The following is a 19,107-nucleotide window of genomic DNA, read 5'->3' on the forward strand; positions in this document are numbered from 1 at the left end:
TTTTTTCTTTTTGGTGGTGTCTCTGGCTCCTACAATCCTTCATTGTCCCTTCTACTCTGCCCTCTTCCATAAGATGCTTCAAGCTCTACCTAATGTTTTGGCTGTGGGTCTCAGCATCTGTTTCTATCATGTGCTAGGTGAAGGCTCTCTAATGAGGATTATGAGAGCAGGTTCTCTTCAGCACTGAGCCATCTCAGCAACCCTGTTACATACTTTTGTTTGTTTCTTTTGTTTTTCATGATGGGATTTCTCTAGCTCTGGCTGTCCTGGAACTCACATTGTAAACCAGGTTGAACTCAGAGATTGGCCTGCCTCTGCCTCCAGGGTGCTAGGAATAAAGGAGTGTGCATACATATATTTTTGAGGTGTAACTCTTCAAATTCTGTGCTTTTCTTGTTTTTCTATGTGTGCATGTGAGTATCTGTATTATTGTTTGAAAATCTCATGTGTGTGTGTCAGGGTGGGAGTGTCTTTATTTTTTGGGACAGGTCTTCACTTTATAGCCGCTGGCTCTTAACTGACAGATCTGCCAACCAATGCCTTAAATGCTGGGACTGAGATGAGTGCTACCACACTTGGCTTTATTTTGACATTTGACTTCAAAACATATATCCAAGTCCATTTCCTTCTTTGTCCTTCAATGTTTTATGACAGACCTCACTCTGTTCCTGGCTGGCCGCAGGCTCTTGATTCCCATACTTCATTCTCCTGAGCACCAACACATGTTGATGCCCCCTGGTGAGAATAGACCATTACCACAATTTTGGAGCCAAATGGGAAACAAGCTTTAGTTTCTCTTCCAGTTAAAGAATTAAAAGGCAGGAAAAATCTCCAGTGCTACAGGTAGCAACAGGGAAGGTCTTAAACCTAGCATCAGCCCGTCAAGAAAAGTCTGTTAGGGATGAGGAAACATACATACCTGGACTCCTAGAGTACAGCCCAACATTACATTAGTCAGAGGCTTATAACGGTAAGAGCACAAGGCCACAAGCTTCCTGCCTTCACCCAGTCAGGGCCAGCATGCACCACAAGCTTCCTGCCTTCACCCAGTCAGGGCCAGCATGCACCACAAGCTTCCTACCTTCACCCAGTCAGGGCCAGCATGCACCACATCCTTCCTGCCTTCACCCAGTCAGGGCCAGCATGCACCCTGCTATACTTCGTGACTAAGTACCTCCTGCCTACATGTGATCATGAATGTCCTGTGCAATTGGCTACAACCAACCTTGTTTGATATGTATTTATTTATATTATGTATGTGTGCTCTATCTGCATGTACACCTGCATGCCAGAAGAGGACATCAGATCCCAGTATAGATGCTTGTAAGAAGCCACCATGTTGTTGCAGGGAAATGAACTCGGGAACTCTGGAAGAAGGAACCATGCTCTTAACCACTGAGCCATGTCTCCAGCCTGTTTTATAGATTTCCTAAGCACAGTAACTTAAATTTAAAACCTAACTTTAGCCATCACACACACTCAGCTGTTTTTAGTTCTCAACATTATCCTTCTTGATATGTTAAGACGGCAGTCTTGCCTAAGTCTTGACAGATCAAGGACACTAGGTGGTGGTAGCACACCTTTAATCCCAGCATTGTAAAGGCAGAAGTAGGCAAATCTCTGAGTTTGAGGCCTGCCTGGTGCACATAGGGAGTTCCAGGACAGCTATGTAGAGAGACCCTGTCTCAAATAAATAAATAAATAAATAACAAGAGTTTAGTCAAATGTTTTCAAGCAAATGCTAAGTAGTCAAAAATAATGTTATCTTGATTATGATTTAATTGCCCATTTGTGTATGAATTTTGCTCCAGTACTGTTTCAACAAGTACTTGCCAGAAAGTTGAGTGAATAAACACAGGCTTGCCCTGAGAAGTCAGCTCTGAGCCTAACTCTCAGGGGTACACTCCCAAGGAGGGAATTCTTTTGAAGACCTTTCCAAAGGAACAGGTGACCATCCCCTCTCTCTGTAAGGTTGAGGAGGTGAGGCACAAGTAGGCTGCTACACCTGTGTGGTTGACCTTTCTTTTCTCCATAGGGACTGGGCAAACAAGGCCAGCTTAGCCAAACCTACAGTACCAACAGTCAGGTCTTCATATAGTCCAGAATGCTTACATTCTAGAATAGTGGTTCTCAATTAGTGGGTCGCAACCCCTTTGGGGTCACATATCAGGTATCTTGCATATCAGATATTTACATTACAGTTCATGACCACAGCAAGGTTACAGTTATGAAGTAGCAACAAAAACAGTTTTATGGTTGGGGGTCACCACAAAATGAGGAGCTGTATAAAAAGGGTCCCAGCATTAGGAAGGTTCTAGAAACTTCAGTCCTGCAGCCACCAGTCAGAACATCTTCCCGTTCATCTCCAACCCTGTCGAGGAAGTACCACCTAACAGACACTTCTCACCCACCTGTCCCTTCACAGTTCTTTACATTTATCCTTTAGTGTAAGTCCAGGCTTTGTGTGATCCCAGCTCCACTAACCCTTTAGTTATCCTCAGTGTAAATTGTTACTTGAGTGATTGGAGTTCCCTCTTCTGGGTTCTTAGTCTTATTAAACAAACCAATAAAGAAAGAAATGAAAAAGAAAAAAAAAAGCCGGATGTTTGGGTACATATATTTAATCCCAGGACTTGGGAGGCAGAGATAGGGGTATATCTCCATATTCAAGGCCAGCTTGCTCTGCAGCAGCTTCTAAGATGGCCAGAGCTGCAATGTAAGACCCAGTCTCAAATAAATAATCAGGGTTGGGGCCATTACTGAAGAGATAGCCCAGCGGTTAGGAATACTTTCTTCTCTTCCTGAGACCAAGTTAGGCTCTCAGTACCCTTTTGGTAGCTCACAGCGGCCAGTCACTTTGATTTCCAATTTTTGTTGTTCTTGGAATCAAACATACTCATGTACGTGCCTACTCTTGTTCATAAACACGCGTGTAACTAAAAAGAAAATCTATGGGGTAGGGTGTGCTTAGGGGCTTGTGAGATGGCTCAGGAGGCAAAGGTGCTGGTCACCAAGCCTGACAACTTTATGCTAGGAGATAAGCAATTCCTCTGACCTCCATTCTCAAACATGAGCATACATAAACAAAATAAAAAAATGTAAAGAAAAATTGAAAGAAAAACATTTTTTTTTTTTTTTTAGATCACAAAATGGGTCAGGTGCAGAATAATCCCAGCACTCAGGGAGGCTGAGGCAGGTGGATCTCTGTGAGTTTGAGGCCAGCCAGGTCTATCAAGTGAGTCCAGGACAGCCAGGGCTATACAGAGAAACCCTGTCTCGGGGAGACTGAGAGAGAGAAGAATAATGAAATGTGCTAGAAAGAAAGCTCAAAGCCAATTTCCCCAGCCTTTGTAAGGGAAAACCAAAACCTGAGCGGATAAGACCATCAGTTACTCAGCAGCTGCCAGGAGAAAACGTGGGAAGCCATGCGTGTGTCTGAGGGGATGGCAAGTTCTGCTATTGTAGACCATGAAGCAAGTTCATGCAGACAAGGAGCTTCGTGCTGGAAAGGATGTGGTTTGGAGAACCGATGAGAAGAGATGAAGCACCAGAAAAAGTAAAACTAGTCTTCGGCCAGTAGTGGGAAGAAAGGGGACATTTTTTCCGAGTAAGAAGGGAAGCGCTCTGACTGGGCACAGGCCTTTAATTTCAGCTCTTGGAAGGCAGGGGTAGATAGACGCCTGTGACATAGAGGAAATTCCAGGACAGCCAAGGAGGGCTGCACAGTAAAAAACAAAAAGCTGAACAACAAAGAATATCAATTCTACACCCACAACCGGACTTGGAATTACGCTGTAGTCCCCCACCTCCCAGCCAAGAGGAGGAAGCCTTAATGGGCCTCAATGCAGACTAGAACCCCCCACCACTATGACTGAAATTACCCCACAAACCCACCCGGGAACTTTGAAAAGAATCACATGCAGGCAACACACAAAGTCTGACCCGACACTAGTTTAAGTCACAGAGACATCCATCTTCACTGGCTGAATAAATTTAAGTTTTAATTTTTCTTGCAAGATATTGATCATATTCCTTTCCCTTCCACCAACTCTTCCACCCTCCTCCACCCTCCCCCAACTTCATGCACTTTCTCTGTTGTATTTAATGGAAAAAAAGCGGGCGGACCGATACACAGTCCCGCTACCACCGCCACCAACAAAGTCCCGCCAGTCCTCGGGGTTAGCCCACTACTCCTGAGTGTGTGACTGCTATAGGCTGTGGTATATCTAGGACTGGGGTGTGGTGAAACTTTTTTTTTAAAGCTCAGCCAATCAAAATGGACGCGTCCATTGTTGCAAAACGTGTTGGGCGGGACTTTTAGGGTGGTTGGCCAAAGAATCTTTTCAAAGTTCCTGGCTGGATTTCCCAGTTCCTCAGAACACTGGTAACACATTGAGTAGTCCAGGACGGGAAGTTGCCAAAGGACAAGACCCTTGTCCTCTGGTACCAAGGTGTGTCTGAAGTCTAGGCCACCGTGTGACCCGCTGAATGCCTGGTTCAAAGATGCCTACATCCCTGTCCCCTGCTGGCCGGCAGAGTCTGATGGCGGCTGCTGAGCAAGGACCCCAGACCCAGGTAAGCGCCACGTGGTCCAGGGCCTACCTGAATGCAGGAGCACTGGTGGGGAGCCCTGGGGTCATAAGCCTGCGGGACAGGGCAGGACAGGCCAGAGCCAAGACTGTGGTACGCTGGCTCTGTCGTGGACTACTAGACTCTCCTATCTGACAATCTGTGTGCTGGGGAGTGAATCAGACTCTAGATGGAGCGTACCTCCAAGGGTTTGCAGGCAGGCCTGAGCTCTGGGACCTAACCTCCGATGTGGCTTCTGCCTTACTGAAACGGCTCAGCATGCTTCTGTAACTCAGTTCGATTTGTTAAGATGTCTACAGATTTGCAACAGGGGAGAGGTTGGATCTATCTGTCAAAGCTACAACCCTCCTGGATGAATCGCAGTACTGCAGGTGGAGACACCTGTGATCTGTCTGTAATCCTGTGTGCAAAGCAGGGGTGGTGTGGACCGTGAAGTGGAGAGGAGAGATTGAATCTCCTGACGGATTTTAAAATCCGAGCTGTCAGGACCCCCTGATGGGCCAAGTGCAGCAAACAGAAGGACTAGTCTAGTTTTTCTGTTCCTTTTTTCTGACCATGTGGAAGGATGGCGGTTTGAGAGTTTGTGCTGCAGCAAGTTCACAGATGGGGATCAGTTTGTCCTTAGTGATGCTGAGAGTCTCAGAATGAGACTGGGAGGCTGGGAGGTGGTGGTGCATGCCTTTAATTCAGCACTGGGCGGGGGAAGGGTGGGAGTGGGGAGGCCAGTGGATCTCTGATTTCCTGAGTTCCAGACCAGCCAGGGCTACATAGAGAAACCCTGTCTCAAAAAACAAAACAAAGCCGGGTGCGCGGTGTACACCTGTAACCCCAGCACTGTGCAAGGCAGAGGCAGGCCAATCTCTGTGCGTTCAAGGCCAGCCTGGTCTACAGAGAGAGTACAGGACATCCAAGACTACACAGAGAAACCCTGTCTCGAAAACCAACCAAACAAAGAAAAACAAATGAAAGAAAGAAAGAAAGAAAGAAAGAAAGAAAGAAAGAAAGAAAGAAAGAAAGAAAGGAAGGGAGTGTCTGGGCAGCTTGCTCATTCACTCCTGGGTACTGGGGAAGGTGTGGGGTGGGAGTAAAGAAGGGAGGTCACTGGACACCAGTGAGAACACAAAGCTTGGTTGATATTTGGGAAGGAGAATATTAAAGAGTCTTCTATTAGCCAGTTGTGGTGGTATGGCACACCTTTAATCCAAGCCCTCTGTGGGTAGAAGCAGGAGACTTACTGTGAGTTTGAGGCAGTTAAGGCTATGCAGAGAAACCTTGTCTCTGAAAACAAAACAAAATAAACAAAGTCTTCTGTAAGTGGGATCTGAGGTAAAAGAGCAAACAGATGAACCTGGGGTTGGGAATACCTCCATTGGGTCAGGTTGTGTGCAGGGGTAAAGTTTATCATTAGAGTGTAAGATTCTGGACTGTGGGGTTTATCAAATAAGGGATTCATTTCATAGGATCTGGTCAAGATCCATACTCAAACGGTGTCAATAAAACCAGCATGGCTGGGCTGTGATAGCATAAAACCTTTAATCTCACCACTCAGACCCCAGAAGCAGGTGTATATATATATCTGTGAGTTCAAGGTTAGCCATGGATGCATAATGATACTCTATTAATGGTTATATACCTAGACATATGAATATATATTACATATATGATATATTATCATTGATATAATATTATTGTAAGCACCTAACAATTGCTTAAGAACATACTCAATGTTTGATTAAAGTCTAATGTGTTGATTATCACATTTGTTTGTTAACCTCACCAACCCCATCCCCTGGGACAAGGTCCCTCTATGTAGGCCTGGCTGATCGAGAACTCACTGTGTGGACCAGGATGGCCTCTAATTCACAGAGTTCCACCTGTCTCAGCTTCTGGAGTACTGTGATTAAAGGCTGTGCCAGTATGCCTGATATAATATTATTCTTCATTTAAATATAATAAATAGGTAAATACATGCAAATAAAGTGATAGATTCTGAGAGGATATGCAAGTGTTTGTACTGACAGTATTTCTGTTTGTTTTTTCTGAGACCAAGTTGCACTATGTAGACCTGGCTGGCCTGGAACTCATTATGTAGACAAGGTTGGCTTCAGACTCATACAGATTCACCTCCTCTGCTACCCAAGTGCTGAGATTAAAGGCATGTGCCAGCACACCTGGCTTTGTGCTAAAATACTTCAAAAAAATCAATTATGCATGTAGGAATCACTTTGGTGAGTACTTGACACACTTGACTGAATGTGACATAATTATATTCAGATATGCATGGGTGTCAATTTTCATTTTTGAGTGTTGGTTTTACTATATAGCCCCAGCAGGCCATGAACTCACTACTCGCTGTGGATAGAAAGCTGCCCTTAAACTCAAAGACATGCCTTCCTATTCTTTCCCAGTGCTGGAATTAAAGCTCTGCATCTCTTCATCAGGCAACATGGGCACCATTCTTCTTTTGTTCCAATAGACAAGACTGAGAATATTGCTTCTTTGCCCAAGAGCACACAGAAAGAGGTCTCATTGAAGACTGGGGTTCAGGCAGTGGTTGGGTACCTTCCTGTAGATATGAGAGAGGACTTAGATGAGCCTTGGTGGTACCAGCACCGTTGCTTGTTACTCACAGCTTTGTTATTTCACAGGTTCCCCCTGGTTCAGTGGCACCTACCAATGAGCAAGGGTTAAGTGTGCAGTACCCCATGACTCACCCTGTTTAGTGGCCATTTTAGTGATCTCTGAGAGTGTAATGCCTTGGGACTCTGCTTGCTACTCTCCTATTCTTCCTATACCTTCAGGAAAGATGATTACTAAATATAAAATATCTCAGTCTAGAACAAGGAATCATATGGTCCTATCTTAGGGCTTCTATTGCTGCTGTGACCAAAAGCAAGTTGGGGAGGAAAGGGTTTATTTGGCTTACACTCCCATTTTGCTATTCATCAACAAAGGAAGTCAGGACAGAAATCAAACAAGATAGGAACTTGGAGGCAGAAGCTGATACAGAGGCCATGGAGGGGTGTTGCTTATTGGCTTGCTTCCCCTGGCTTGCTCAGCCTGCTTCCTTATAGAACCCAGGACTGCCAGCCCAGGGATGGGAACCATTCACGATGTGCTGGGCCCTCTCCCATCAATCCCTAGTTAAGAAAATGCACATGCCTTTCATCCCATCACCCAGGAGGAAGAGGTAGGCAGATCTCTTAGTTCTAGTCTAGTCTAATCTACAGAATGAGTTTCAGGATAGCCATGGCTACACAGAAACCCTGCCTCAAAAAACAAAGAGAGGAAGGAAGGGAAGGAAGGAAGGAAGGAAGGAAGGAAGGAAGGAAGGAAGGAAGGTGGAGAGAGAGAGAGAGAGAGAGAGAGAGAGAGAGAGAGAGAGAAAGAGAACTGGAATCGAGGTGGACTGACAATGCTCAGAAATTCTCTTTGTTGGATTTAGTGATAGAAAGGAGATGTACATGAATCAGTAGTTAAGTACCTGGACTTGAATGCTAAATAGAAATGCAGATGGAGTGGAGAAATAGTAAAGTGCATCCTGAGAGTGTGCATAGATGGCCTCTGAGCCGATGTGTCTTTGCATAGTGAAGTACAAAAACACAAATTTGATTATATATGGTAAGGTCATCTATGGAGCCCATGTGAATTATCTGGTAGAAACAAGGAGCTTTCAATGTCATACTGTAAGAATAATACATGGACTCCTTCTGACCACCTACCTGCTGTGTTAGATTACTGAACATGGTGGTCAAAGAAACCTTGAGGAGGGATTAGATTTCATGGCAATCAGAGCTTGCTACCCTCTGAGGAACTAAGCTAAGTGGGAATGACTTTCTTGGAGATGGCTAGAGTGCCACAGAAGGAGGCTTCCTGTGAACTCAGATTTCCTTGTTGTGGCAGGGCTGTCTGGCATTTAAGGACGTGGCTGTCTGCTTCTCAGAGGAAGAATGGGCACTTCTTGATGACTCACAGAGACTCCTGTGTCACAGTGTGATGGTGGAGGTCTTCGTCCTCATGGCCTCAGTGGGTAAGGGTGTCCTATCTTGTCAGAATGTGTCTGTAATGGACTTAGCTTCTTTTCTACAGAGGGATGTATTTTCCCAAAGTTGTGCCATGTTTGGTGAATCATTTCTCAACATCCTGGAGTACAGAATACTGGTGCTAATGCTGGGCTTGGAAAAATACCATTGTTTCCCTGTCAAGTACAGAAAGGTACACAGGAAGCAACATGGGATAAGTATTCATATAGTGAGCATAATAGAGGTCAACTTGATGGCCTGGTGACACTGTAAATACATGGCATTCCTATGACCTAGGTACTGCTTTGTTCCTCTTAGTGACATGTATTGGGTGTGCCTTTTGCAGTGATTTTTGCACTGGTGTGATCATTTGCTGGGTTTCTCTCACAAGACACTCTTCAAGGATCATTCTTACTAGTCTTCTTTCCTATGGATTGTCATGTTTGCATTACTCTGTCCTAGTATGCAATGTTCACTTGTCCTATTTTTGATTGTAGGACTGGTACCTTCTGAGATCTGTGACACCACTCAGCTGAAGTCCTCAGAAGATCCCTTCAGCCCTGTGCTGAGATTCCTGACTTTGGGTATGTGGACAGGTACTTGGAGGGTGATTCATTGCTGATATATGCATTCTGGATGGGTTCATATGAAGTATATTTTGACGGCTTCTGATGTGTGGATGCCAAGGCAGAGGATGATGGCAGAGTCCATCTCTGGTTTTCCCATTATTCTGAACCAGAGCTGTTCCTCATGTATCAGTCTTTGCAATGCTGTAAAGCACAGGATTTCCTTTATTGTGTTGTTAGTGTGTAGTATACACTGAGCAGTCTTTGAATGCAGGTTCTTCGGTTATCATGCCTTACCGGCCTTGACAGCCTTCTGCACTGTGTCCTGCATCTCCAGAAGCTGAGGCCTGCAAAAGCCATTTGCTGAAGAATGTGTTATGCTCTTCCCTGTGCTTTGCTCCATGCTTGTGTTCTTGCTATCCTTAATGTCCCTAGAGACTATGATCTCAACAATTTCAGCATGGCAATGGGCCCTTACCACCCTGAACTTGCCCCTTGTTCTGTGAAGAGTCTCAGTTCACTGTTAGCAGTAGGTGTTATCTGTTAGTCCATAGCCTCCGTACCATTCATAAGTATTTCTCTGTTCAGGATGTTGGAACAGAGAGGAGGCTGAGATGTCACCCACTGGGCAGACTACTTCTGCAGAAGAAGGAAATGAACAGCATAAGCTGAGAGGTGCTGAGAAATCTCCACAAAGAGAACAGGTCAGGATCCCAGCTATGAGGACTGGCAGGAGTGACCCATCAGAGAAGATGTCACAAAGCACAGACAATGTGATGGACTTCCAGGACTCCTCAAGTCTTCTTGGGTCTCAGGTGACTCACAGCACTGGACAGCCACACAGAAGCTCTGAAAAGACAGAGTCCATTCACTCCAAGAACAGAAACCACAAATGCAGTGACTGTGGCAAAACCTTTAGTCATCAGTTCCGGCTTATTCGACACCAGAAAATACACACTGGAGAAAGGCCGTTTAAGTGCAGTGAATGTGGGAGATCCTTCCGCCAGAATGCTCATCTCGTTGTACACTCAAGAATTCACAGTGGAGAAAAGCGTTTTAAATGCAGTGAATGTGGGAAAGCTTTCAATTATAAGAGCTCTCTCATTCATCATGAGAAGGCCCACAAGGGTGAAATGCCGTATAGGTGTAGTGAGTGTGGGAAGCTGTATAGAAACAAATCCAGCTTAACTTGTCATTATAGAGTGCACACTGGAGAAAAGCCCTTTGAGTGCAGTGAATGTGGGGAATCTTATAGGAACAAAGTCAGCCTTGCAAGTCATTATCGATTTCATACTGGTGAAAAGCCCTATAAGTGTGTTAAATGTGGAAAATCATTTAAGGAAAAATCCAGTCTTTTTTATCATGATCGAGTACACAATGGGGAAAGGCCTTTCCAGTGCAGTGAATGTGGAAAGTGCTTTATCCAAAATTCTCACCTTGTGAAACACCAAAAAGTTCACAGCAAGCCTTTTGAGTGCAATGAGTGTGGGAGCGTTTTTACTTCGGATTACAGCCTCGTTAGACATAAGAGAGTTCACGTCACAGAAAAGCAATATGAGTGTGAGGAATGTGACAAAGTGTATTGCTATAGCTCTGGCCTCTATAAACATCGCAAAGTTCACAACAGATAAATGTCTAATGAGCAATGAATGTATGAGGTCCCTTTAAACACTGAAAATTCAATGGAAAAAAACTTGAATGCTTCAAATGTGGAGGGCATTCTCCCACACCCACACCCAGTAAAGTCTTCATCAGAGAAGCTTCTCGCTGGTAATTAACTCAGAGACCTACAACTGGACAATGAGCAGAGGGTGAGAGACCAGAAGTGGTGAATGACTTCTAAGAAAGAGTAACGTCTGTCTATACACAACAGGACTGATACAAATATGAGCTCACAGAGAGGCAGCACGCATAAGACGGGTTCAAACAGATGAAATCTTAGTGCTGAGAAGAGGAAATTGCATACAAAATCCCACTTCTAACCAAGAAGACATTGATATTTGCTGGAAAAGGGATACCAAGTTTTCCCCAATGGACTGTCACTAAATCTATCAACAGGCCATATGGAGTGTTGGCCACCTGAAAATGGACTCCTTGGGTGTTTGTTTGATTTTGTTTTGGGGTGTGTGTATGTGTACATGTGGATTTTTTTTTATCTTATTAAGTTTTTTTGTTTGTTTAGCTTTTAATTAATTAATTTATTTTTTCAGAGAAAGGACATGAAGTTGGGTGAATAGGAAGGTGAGAAGAGTTTGGGAAGAGTTGAGGGACTGTTGGTATAATGTTCTTTTGGAATGTGTACACCTTACCCTTCTTCATTCAAATGCTGATTTTGCTCCCCTACTATCTGGTTTCAATCCGGACATTGCATTGTGATACTTATTCTAAGCATCACCTGTCTCAAGTTTGTGTAAACATGCCACCATTTGTTCTCTAAATTCTCAGTTAAAACAACCAGCCACAATGTTGAGCAATGGAGAGGATAGGGTGGGACATCCTGGTTCAGATGGGAGGAGAGGAAGAAAGCAGGAAGAGAGGAAGGAGTAGGAGGGGGAGGGTAGGAGACAAAAGAGAGAAAGGAGTGGGTAGCAGAGAAGGAGGAGAAGTGGCAGGACAGAAGCTGGGAGAGCAGAGGCTGGAGGACAGGTCTTGGAACGACATGGAGAAATGAACCGGACCTAAGATAACACTATAAGCAGATATAAGGGATGAATCTGAATGGTAGGAACTATGTGGGCTTGGAGGTTTAGGATGGAGTAACTGTTGCCTAGCATTGTGTTCTAGGTTAACTAAATAAATCCTAGTCTCTGTGTGGTGATTTGGTTATACAGCTGTCTAGGATTAAAAGCAGCTTTACTAAAAGATATATCAATAGTAAATATGCCATAATACAACAGGGGATGGAAAAGAATATGATCAAAGTACAGTGTATGAAAAAATTAAATAAAAAAGATGCATGTATGACATTTCCAAAGAATTACTTTAAAAGATGTATTTATGGGCTACATCTGAGGAGGCATTTTAAGTCCTCTCCATGCATGGTCCTTGGTTGGGGTATCAGTCTCTGCATGGCCCTCAGTGCACAGTTATTTTTGGCTCTGTTGGTCTCCTTTTGGAGCTCCTGTCCCCTCCAGGTCTATCTCTCTCTCCCTTCTTTCATAAAATTCCATGCATTCTGCCCAAAGTTTGGCTATGAGTCACAGCCTCTGCTTCGATACCTCGATCAGTGGAGTCTTTCAGAGGCCTTCTGTAGCCCATAGACTCATTCTCCAACTGGGTTCCCTAGTATGGTGAGCAGAGGTTGTCTCTGGCATGAACTCAGTGGCAGGCTCTCTGATCACCTCTCCCTGGGGGTACAGCTTGCCAGGCCACAGAAGACAATGAAGCCAGTCCTGATGAGCCCTGATAGGCTAGGGTCAGATAGAAGGGGAGGAGGTCCTCCCCTATCCGTGCACTAGGGGAGGGGCATAGGGGAGAAGAAGGAGGAAGGGTGGGATTGGGAGGAGATGGGGGATGGGGCCACAGCTGGGATACAAAGTGAATAAATTGTAATAAATAATAAAAAAATGCTCACACCTTAGTGCTCTAAGCACTGGGTTGTATGTTTTTACTTCTCAACACTACTTTGATCTGACAAGGCTTGGGCATTTCACTTGTTTGTGAGTAATGGTTATTTCTCTAACCATGAAAGTCTAGCTATATTCATATCTAATATGGCAATGCTCCTGACATTAGAACATAGAGATGTGACATAAAGTTCTGGTAACTGCTCAGGGTTCTGCCCATTTATGTTTCCCAGACTATAAAAGGCTGAATCTACAGAGGCCTTTGATGTGATTCCAGATAGTGAAAGCCCTGAATTTTTGTCTCACATTGACCAGGATTGGCCAGCAGTTGAGTGTTTTCTAGAGAAGTGGCTAAATCTAAATCATATAACAGTGAATAAAAATGAGCCCTTTGTAGCTGTAGCTTAGCAACAAGCAGGGCTCATGATGTATAAAGAAGAGATATAATAAAATGAAAAAGAAGAATGAACTAAGATGGGTCAGTACATCTCTGACCTTTTTGTTTGTTTGTTTTTTGAGACAAGATTTCTCTGTGCAGCCTTTGTAGACCAGGCTGGCCTCAAACTCACAAAGATCCACCTGCCTCTGCCTCCCTGAGTGCTGGGATTAAAGGTGTGCATCACCATACCCAGCCATCTCTGACGTTTTTAGGAGACAAGAGTAGAACTTTGAGGGCATTGTGCATCACAAGAGTAGATGAGAACTTCCTAGTACAGGCAGAGACATTCAGAGCTGAAGAGGAATTTACTTGACTTTATTATCTTCCTTCTTTAATGTTTCAAAGTATGTATACAAAAACTGATTAACTAAATTTCCCTTGAGTAATACTTAAGTATACATACATGCATAATGATGTCAAAACTGCAGAGTGGCTGGGGGTGTGGCTCAGGTGGTAGAATGTTTGCTTATCTTGTATTCATTGTCATATGTCTGATCCACAGTAGACCATGCAAGGTGACACTTGATCTTTTGATACCATCTGTAATGTAGTTCATTCTAGAAAATGGTCTTAAACACCTAGTCCTCCTTTCTCTACTCCAAGGTGCTAGGATTACATCCCTGCATCACTCTGACTCCTCTGAAAAAAATATAGCCCATTATGGTACAGGCAAGAAACATTTCACAGAAGCAGAGTTGTCTCTAGTGGTGAAGAGCACTTATTACTTTCCCCAGAGACCTGAGTTCAGTTCTCGGCACACACATGAGTTAAACCCATCTGTACCTTCAGCTTCAGGGATTGTCCTAATTTCATGCCCTCTTTGCTCCACAGAAGCACATACATCTGTATAATTAACAATCTTAATACAAACATCTTGTTTGTATAATTAACACTCTCACTAGCAAAAAGATTCAAAATAAAAGGATGTAAGTCAATATACCAAGCAAGTGGAAAATAAAGCCAGTCATAGGTAGGTATATATAAATGATAAACATATGTACATATAAATGATAAACATATGTACATATAAAAATAATAGTTTCAAAAAAAGATAAGATGATAGAGCAAAAACTAGAAAAGGGTCATCGTGTCCAACTCAGACAAACTTGCAAACACCTGCTAATTATACAGAAGAAAGAAATGATCAGACAGTTCAACCAAATGTATGAGCAACCAAGAAAACAATTACCAGCTATCTCTCAGTAATTGCCTTACCCCTTAACAGCCTGACCTCTCTACAAGAGAAAGAAGAGCTATTGAATTAGAAACCACCCAGTGAAGTTGTTTGTATAATTAATAAGCTCACTGGCAAAGAGATTTGTTTTATTTGTATGTCTGTGCCCCATATGCATGCAGGTACCTGGCAAGGTCAGAAGAGAGTGTGAGACTTCTTGTAACTGAAGTTACAGATGGTGCTAGAAAATGAACACTGGTCTTCTGGAGGAGAACTCAGTGCTCTTTACTGTTAGGTCTTCTCTCCAGTCCCAAGAATCTTCTTTTCCCCCACCGAGAGGCTTGGAAACTAAATCATCAGACTATTATGTTACCTACAGAAGGGGCAGGATTGGATAAGACATTAATATGGGCTTGATGACAGCACAATAAAGTGACAGGGAATAATTATAGCAAAACACCACAGGGAATGAGAGGAAGTCCAGAGGATGGATAGAGAGGTGCATAGGAAGTAGTAAGGAGGCACATTCAGTTTGAAGGATTTTTAAAGACAGGCTGGAGAAAGAGCAGGAGCTTTTCTTTTTGAGACATCTGCTGAGTATGACGGTCAGCTGGGTGCTTTCTCTGTATCTCTGAGATAGCAGGCTATCACCCCAATATTTGGCTCTTTAGTACTTATTGGTAAAATTAAACTTTTGTGCTTTTGTTTAAAAACAGTACAATTGGTGTTCCAACATGTGGCATGACCATAGAGAGAGAGAAATCACTCCAGCTATAGACAAACTGAGAAGCCGTCAGATTTGGTAAGTCACGTGGGGAGTCCTTAAGGACAGAGTTATGGATATCTAACCTTTTAAAAAATTTTTTAAAGTTTTATTTATTTATTATGTATACAATGTTCTGTCTGCATGTAGACCTGCATGCCAGAAGAGAGCACCAGATCTCATTATAGGTGGTTGTGAGCCACCATGTGGTTGCTGGGAATTGAACTCATCACCTCTGGAAGAGTACCCAATACTCTTAACCTCTGAGCCATCTCTCCAGCAGTAAATACCATAATGAAAGGCTTTAGGAGCCTGTGTAATGCTACTTTAGATGGCTTGAAAATAGAAGCAGAAAACAAAAAGCTAAATTACTTAACTGAAATTGGCTCAATATCAATTAAAATTATTATCTATTTTGTATTTTATATGTTATCCTTAATAGCCATAGTGTTTTTCTGCACCTGCTCAAAGAAAAAACCTTTACAAATACAGAAGAAAAGAAAAACCTGAATAGTGGATTGATAAGATACAATAAAGTTATAAATGCAAATGAGAAAAATACTGAGACAGAGACAGGAATTTAGACAAGCCTTAGAAAGATCTGTAAATGAAAATAAGAAAAATATTCAGACACAGAGAGAGGAATTTAAACAAGAATCTGCTGTGCCACCACATGTTGAAACTGAAAGGAGTTTTCCCAAGATTGTTAGAAAATTGACATTAGCTTATCTAATTACCATACAAAAACTACAAGCAGATGAAGGGCACTACCAAGGTTGCAAAGAGGTTAAATCGAATACTATAGACATATTAGATTTGAGAAGATTTAAGGAAGCAATCATTTCATATCTAATGCATTCACCCCATGTGAAGCAGTTATTAAATTTATGGGCAACTAAAAACAGAATTAGTCCCCATAGACTAGAAAGATTTGGTAAGAGCAATATTAGAAGCTGGTCCTCAGTTACAATGGCCATCATGGTGGAAAGATAAAGCTAGGGCCATAGAAGAATAACATAATGCAAGAGGTATTAATATTTCCCAAGATCAATTGCTAGGTGAAGGTCAATATGCTAATTTACAAAGGCATCTTGAATTTGGTGATCAGAACTTGGCACTGTGTTGTTTAGCAGCTTGGGATAAGGTTGAAGAATGAGGAAAGGGGTCTGAGTAATTTACTAAAATTATGCAAGCCTCCCAAAAAGCCTTCATTGATCTCTGCAAAGATGTACTTCAGCTGTAAATAGAATAGCATTATATTTAGAAGTCAGAAAAATACTAATAAAATCTTTGGGCTTTGAAAATGCTAATTCAGCATGCAAAGAGATGATTAGACTTTTAAAGGCAAGATTAGCACCAGTAGATGAACAGATTAGAGATACAGCTGATTATTGAATCTACTCTTAAACTATGGAGCTACTACTAGCCAAAAATCTTACATTGGCATAGATTTGTGTATAGTGATACCAAATTAAGGTTATAGTTTGGTATTATACCTATCTAGTTCTTAAAAATGCTATGTAAAGTTCTAGTTCTTTTGAAATCTACTGTTACAAACTATTTAGGATAACTACGAAATGAAAGTTAAAAGTCAGTCAATCGCACTTGTGATCTTGATAGGTACTAGTTTAGTTAATTACAGAAATATGTTTCCTAGGTTGAAAGGTTAGTGAATAGCTAGAAACAAGCAATTCAGTTATACTAGAGACAGGTGGTCTTCAACAACCTCATAAATCTACAGAACATGGTATTTAGAGATATTTTATTAATTTAAGGCATTTTTTACAATGAGAAGTGTTAGGTCCTGGAAGCAACCCCATACTACTTAAAAGAAGATGATTGGTATCAGAGAATCTTCAGGAGTCTGCTTCGAAAGTATGCTAGCCACAGGGCAAAACCTTCCCTTGCTGACAGTATGCTGCCCAAGCCGTGTGAAAGTAAGACACACACACACACACACACACACACACACACACACACACACAAAGGTCAACTGCTGAATTCTGCCAGAAAAAAAAAAAGACACATCCTTCATAATTCCTCTTTCATAGAAAAAAACATCTGTCAGCTCTTCTGGGCCAGTAGGCTAAAGAGATGGGTGCTCCAATGTGCAGAGGAATCTTGGGTGAGATTGCAGGCAGCCAGCAGTCTCCGTCATTTCTATGGTTTTGGAAGCTGTTTGTTCTGCACATCCTGTTTACTTAGGTATTATTTTTCTCAGGTCTCTGATGGCACTGTAAACTATATTAAAACTATGTTATAGTCTCACAATTAAGTTGTTGTTTAGTATTTTAAAAAATGTTTTAAGGTCTAAAAAGATGTTTCTAGGCAGACAAATGCAGGTTATGATAAAAAGTGATTTAGGTACAGAACTTTGGACTCACCGAGATAGGATAGATAGTAGAGTACTTTCTCCAAGGTTGCCAAATACAAATGGACTGGACACTGTGAATGTAACACTTACCAGGTAATATGTAGTTTATTGATATTAGAAAATGGGTCTTGGGGAGGGGCATGCATGAAGAAGGGGGAAGGAGGGTGGGATTGGGAGGGGAGGAGGGAGGGGTTTATGGGGGGATACAAACTGAATAAAGAGTAATTAATAGTAAAAAAAAAAAGAAAATGAGTCTTTTATTTAGACATAAAGGGGAAAAAGTTTGCAGGATTACACTGTGAACCCCGAGACTGTGTACTGGAAAAAAACCTGTTTTTAGTTGTGGTGTGGCTCAGCCCTAGGTTACACCTTTAATCCAAGAGCTATCTCTTTGTTGTAAATAAGATTAAATAAAGTTGACCATAAGTCAAGAGGTGGAACAAGCATCCAGTTGACAGACAGTGAACATAGGAAAAAAATTATAGAAAGTGAGGGAAAGTCCAGAGGATGGATAGAGAGATGCATGTGAAGTACTGTTAGGATTTTGGAACAAAACCTGCTTCTGGGTTGCCTATCAACTTATGATGTCATCATGTGTCACTGGCCAGGTGGCCACATTTGGAAGGCGTGGTTATCTTGCCCCTTAAAGGGACGATCTGACATGTGGTCGCTCTCTTGCTCTTGCTCTCTCTTGGTCCTCTCTTCTCTATCGGGGCACCCCCTCTCTCTTCCCCTCCTCTCTCTTTTCCCCCCTCTCTTTCTCTCCATCATGTCCTGCTCTCCCTCTCTTCATATCCACCTAATAAACCTCTTGCATAGAAAATCTGTTGACAGCCTCATCTTTTATTAATTGGTCCTAACCTAACACTAAGGAGGAACATTCAGTTTGAAGAAGTTTTTTTTTTTTATTCTTTTCTTTCATTAATTACACTTTATTCACTTTGTATTCCCCCATAAGTCTCTCCCTCCTCCCCTGCCAATCCCACCCTCCCTCCCCCTTCTTCTCACATCCCCAAGTCCACTGATAGGGGAGGTCCCCTTCTCCTTCCTTCTGATCTTAGTCTATCAGATTCCGTCAGGAGTGGCTGCATGTTTGAAGAGTTTTTACAGGCAGTGTGAAGAGGAGGCTTTTTTCTTCTGGGACATCACCTGCGCAGGAAGGTCAGCTGGGTGCTCTCTCTGCCTCTCTGAGCTACCAGGCTTTCACCCCAGCATCTGGCTCCTGAGTCTTTATCGGTGAAATCAAATGTTTGAGATTTTGTTTGAAAACAACACACCAGCTCACTATTGGTGGTGCCAACCCTGGGCTGGTAGTCCTGAGTTCTGTATGAAAGGAGGCTGAGCAAGCTTTGAGGAGCAAGACAGTAAGGAGCACCCATCTATGGCCTCTGCATCAGCTCCTGCCCCCAGGTTTTGACCTGTCTGAGTTACCGTCCTGACTTCCCTCAACAATGAACAGTGCTATGGACACGTAAGGAAATAAACCCCATCCTTCCCTTGTTGCTTTCAGTCACGGTGTTTCATCACAGCAATAGAAACACTCACTAAAACACAGTTACACCTCATGTGGCTTTTTGGCAACTCTATGCTCCATTTCATTTGGAATACTCTGA

The 19,107-nt window shown here is 42.7% G+C and overlaps 1 protein-coding gene across 2 annotated transcripts; it reads left to right on the top strand.

Moving 5' to 3' along the window:
• Nucleotides 1–499: 499 nt before the first annotated feature.
• Nucleotides 500–12,139, top strand: LOC110566058 (zinc finger protein 773-like). Of its 2 annotated transcripts, none has more exons than XM_060375754.1 (4): nucleotides 500–6,818; nucleotides 8,494–8,620; nucleotides 9,110–9,196; nucleotides 9,767–12,139. In XM_060375754.1, exons 1-4 carry the CDS (start codon nucleotides 6,798–6,800, stop codon nucleotides 10,807–10,809), a joined length of 1,278 nt encoding a protein of 425 aa, XP_060231737.1. In that variant the 5' UTR covers nucleotides 500–6,797; the 3' UTR covers nucleotides 10,810–12,139. The 2 variants fall into 2 exon arrangements, with proteins under 2 accessions (XP_060231737.1, XP_021519520.1); XM_021663845.2 differs by having other exon boundaries at nucleotides 500–4,575.
• Nucleotides 12,140–19,107: the final 6,968 nt, after the last annotated feature.

The sequence above is a fragment of the Meriones unguiculatus genome, chromosome 1, assembly GCF_030254825.1.
Source record: "Meriones unguiculatus strain TT.TT164.6M chromosome 1, Bangor_MerUng_6.1, whole genome shotgun sequence".
NCBI classification, from domain to species: Eukaryota; Metazoa; Chordata; class Mammalia; order Rodentia; family Muridae; genus Meriones; species Meriones unguiculatus.